Genomic DNA, 2,500 nt, shown 5'->3' on the forward strand with positions numbered 1-2,500 from the left:
CAAATACATTCAAAGACAATACTGTATAGAAAATAGCCTTCCTTGACATCGTAGCCTGAATTCAGGCCTGTCTGTTTTTTTATTTTTTTATTTTTAAGTATATTTTTTGGCCTTTTTGCCTTTATTAGTATAGGACAGTGAAGAGGTAGACAGGAAACAAGTGGGAGAGAGAGATGGGATATGACCGCAGGCCAGATTCGAACCTGGGTCCCCGTGGGCACTCGGACCCGTAAATGGTACGGACGCTGTAGCCTGCTGTGCCACAGCGCCCACCTGTCTCCTTATTTCTAGACAAAATCCAATGCATTATCTGATTATTTATTGTCCAAGATGTTAAAACCAATACACTTATGGTGAGTGTTACAGAATCTTCCTAACTCGCAAATCCCAGCTGATCTGTTTGGTATTCATGATGAACTGTGTTTAGAAAGTCATTACAGAGCAGCCGCTTAAGTCAATGTTCTCCTAACTTCAGATAGGAAGGATGCCTGAAACAAATGTCTTAAGTCACCCAAATCCTAAATAAACGTTGCTAACTTTAGGATGACCCATAACATACGATGCTAGTCATCTTGATAGAACTCTGCTATCTCAATGTATCATAATGGATATACTGTTCAATGGGAAGTTCGGACCTCCTTTTTGCGTGTGGAACAAGGTGATATCTGTCTGATAAGACCGTTTACAAAGAGCTTCCTTCAAAAGAGGCATATAGCGAAAAGGCCCAAGGCCTGGCATTTAGCAGTGTTAGGTGCAGGAGGCCACAGGCCAGATGTAACACATTGTCCCTCACATGTGGACACACACACAATTACACACACACACGCACACACACACACACACACACACACACACACACACACAAACGCACACACACGCACCAGTGACCCTCTAATCACTACATGGAAGAGGCAAGTAAAGGTCACTCACTTGCTCTGAGAATGTTCTCTTTGCTGCCGCATCGTGATTGCACCTGAGTAGAGAGAGAGAGAGAGAGAGAGAGAGAGAGAGGAAGGGAGGGAGAGAGAGAGATGGAGAGATGTGGGAAGAGAGAGAGAGAGGGAAAGAGGAAAAAAGTAGACAATGAGATAAGGAAAAACACATTTGGGCTTTTGTCTCTTCCTCTTCTTGCGAAAGCAGTGATGTCCCGATGTCCCATTACACAACTGTGAAAAAACAACAACAAAAAACAACAACAACAACAACAGCAATAACAACAACAACAACAACAACAAAAATGAGAGAAAGGTTTGTCACACCTCTTTTCTGCACAGAATTTGGACTGAAGACTTGACCACTCCGCGGTCTGATACTGCAACAATTCAAGCCGAATGTTTCACAGCACCACCACTAAAAGGATCGGACCGAATCTCAGGGGAGCCTTCAAAGCTTATAGCTCTCCGCTCAGGCCAGTGACAAACGCTCTCTCTCTCTCTCGCCGCTCTCTCGAGCGTGACGACTAAAACACAACCAACATTCCATTCCACAGGAGTTGAAAAAACGATGGACACCAAACTAATGCGTAGACTAACATGGCCTGCTGTAGAAAACGTCATGAGATGGACCTGGCCTGGCGCTGGCATGGTAACTAAAGGTAGGCACTGGTGTGTGATGTTTCAGGTGTGGGCTGGGGGCTGGGGCTCGGTCTGGCTCTGGTGGAGAAGTGGACCTTATATTGTTGACCTTAAGTGCTGAGCTAATGTTTGTGAAGTCACAGGGAGAAATGGCCCATGGTTAGATTCAGTTTAGCGTAGAGGTAATCTAGTAGTCTAGATCTAGAGTGTGCATGTGCATGTTTGCCTGTGTGTGTGTGTGTGTGTGTGTGTGTGTGTGTGTGTGTGAGAGAGAGTGTGAGTATGATGGTGGCAAGGGGGTGTCGCTACACATCCAAAAGAACAGGATGAGAGAATGCTGGGTGTGTGCGCGTGTGTGTGTATGTCTTTGACAAAGATAGAATACGTGCGTGATCGTGAGTAGGCGTGGGTGTGTGTGTGTGTGTAAGTGTGTGTGTGTGTGTGCGTGTGTGTGTGTGTGTGTGTGTGGGTGCATGCATGCCCTTTCAGATGGAATGACATCTCTCCATTCTCTCCAAAGTGTTCTGTCATGCTGGGTGGAACATGATGTTGAGACACACGCTGATTGGCCTGTCCACCTGTCCATCTTTCTGTCTGTCTGTCTTTTGTGCCTCTGATTGGACACCCACTAGGGTGATGTTCACTGATTGGCCTGACATTGAGTTGAAAACATTCAGAAGTCATCCGATTTGTATGTGCATTTGATAGTGAACTGGAGGACTAAGTCTAAAAAAAATTCGAAGCGCACATGTTGTCAATTGCTTCCTAAATGCGAGTGACCCTTGACCCCAAAGTGATGGATTATGGGAGGCCAGGACAAAGTCTCTCTGTCCACACAAAAACCAAATGACCTTCACTGGGTACACAGGGCACCAAACCAGCCAGACAGCCAGGTGTGGAGAGGAGGAGGGTGAGAAGAGAGAGGG

The 2,500-nt window shown here is 45.9% G+C and overlaps 1 protein-coding gene across 1 annotated transcript in view; it reads right to left on the minus strand.

The window, feature by feature from the left end:
* gphnb (gephyrin b) overlaps positions 1–2,500 on the minus strand; it is a 113,968-nt gene that overhangs the window by 19,556 nt on the left and 91,912 nt on the right. Inside the window, exon 12 of the mRNA XM_062550652.1 lies at positions 931–973. Coding sequence (XP_062406636.1) covers positions 931–973 — 43 coding nt within the window. The remainder of the gene's footprint in view (positions 1–930; positions 974–2,500) is intronic.

The sequence above is a fragment of the Sardina pilchardus genome, chromosome 12 (genome assembly GCF_963854185.1).
Source record: "Sardina pilchardus chromosome 12, fSarPil1.1, whole genome shotgun sequence".
Taxonomy (NCBI): Eukaryota; Metazoa; Chordata; class Actinopteri; order Clupeiformes; family Clupeidae; genus Sardina; species Sardina pilchardus.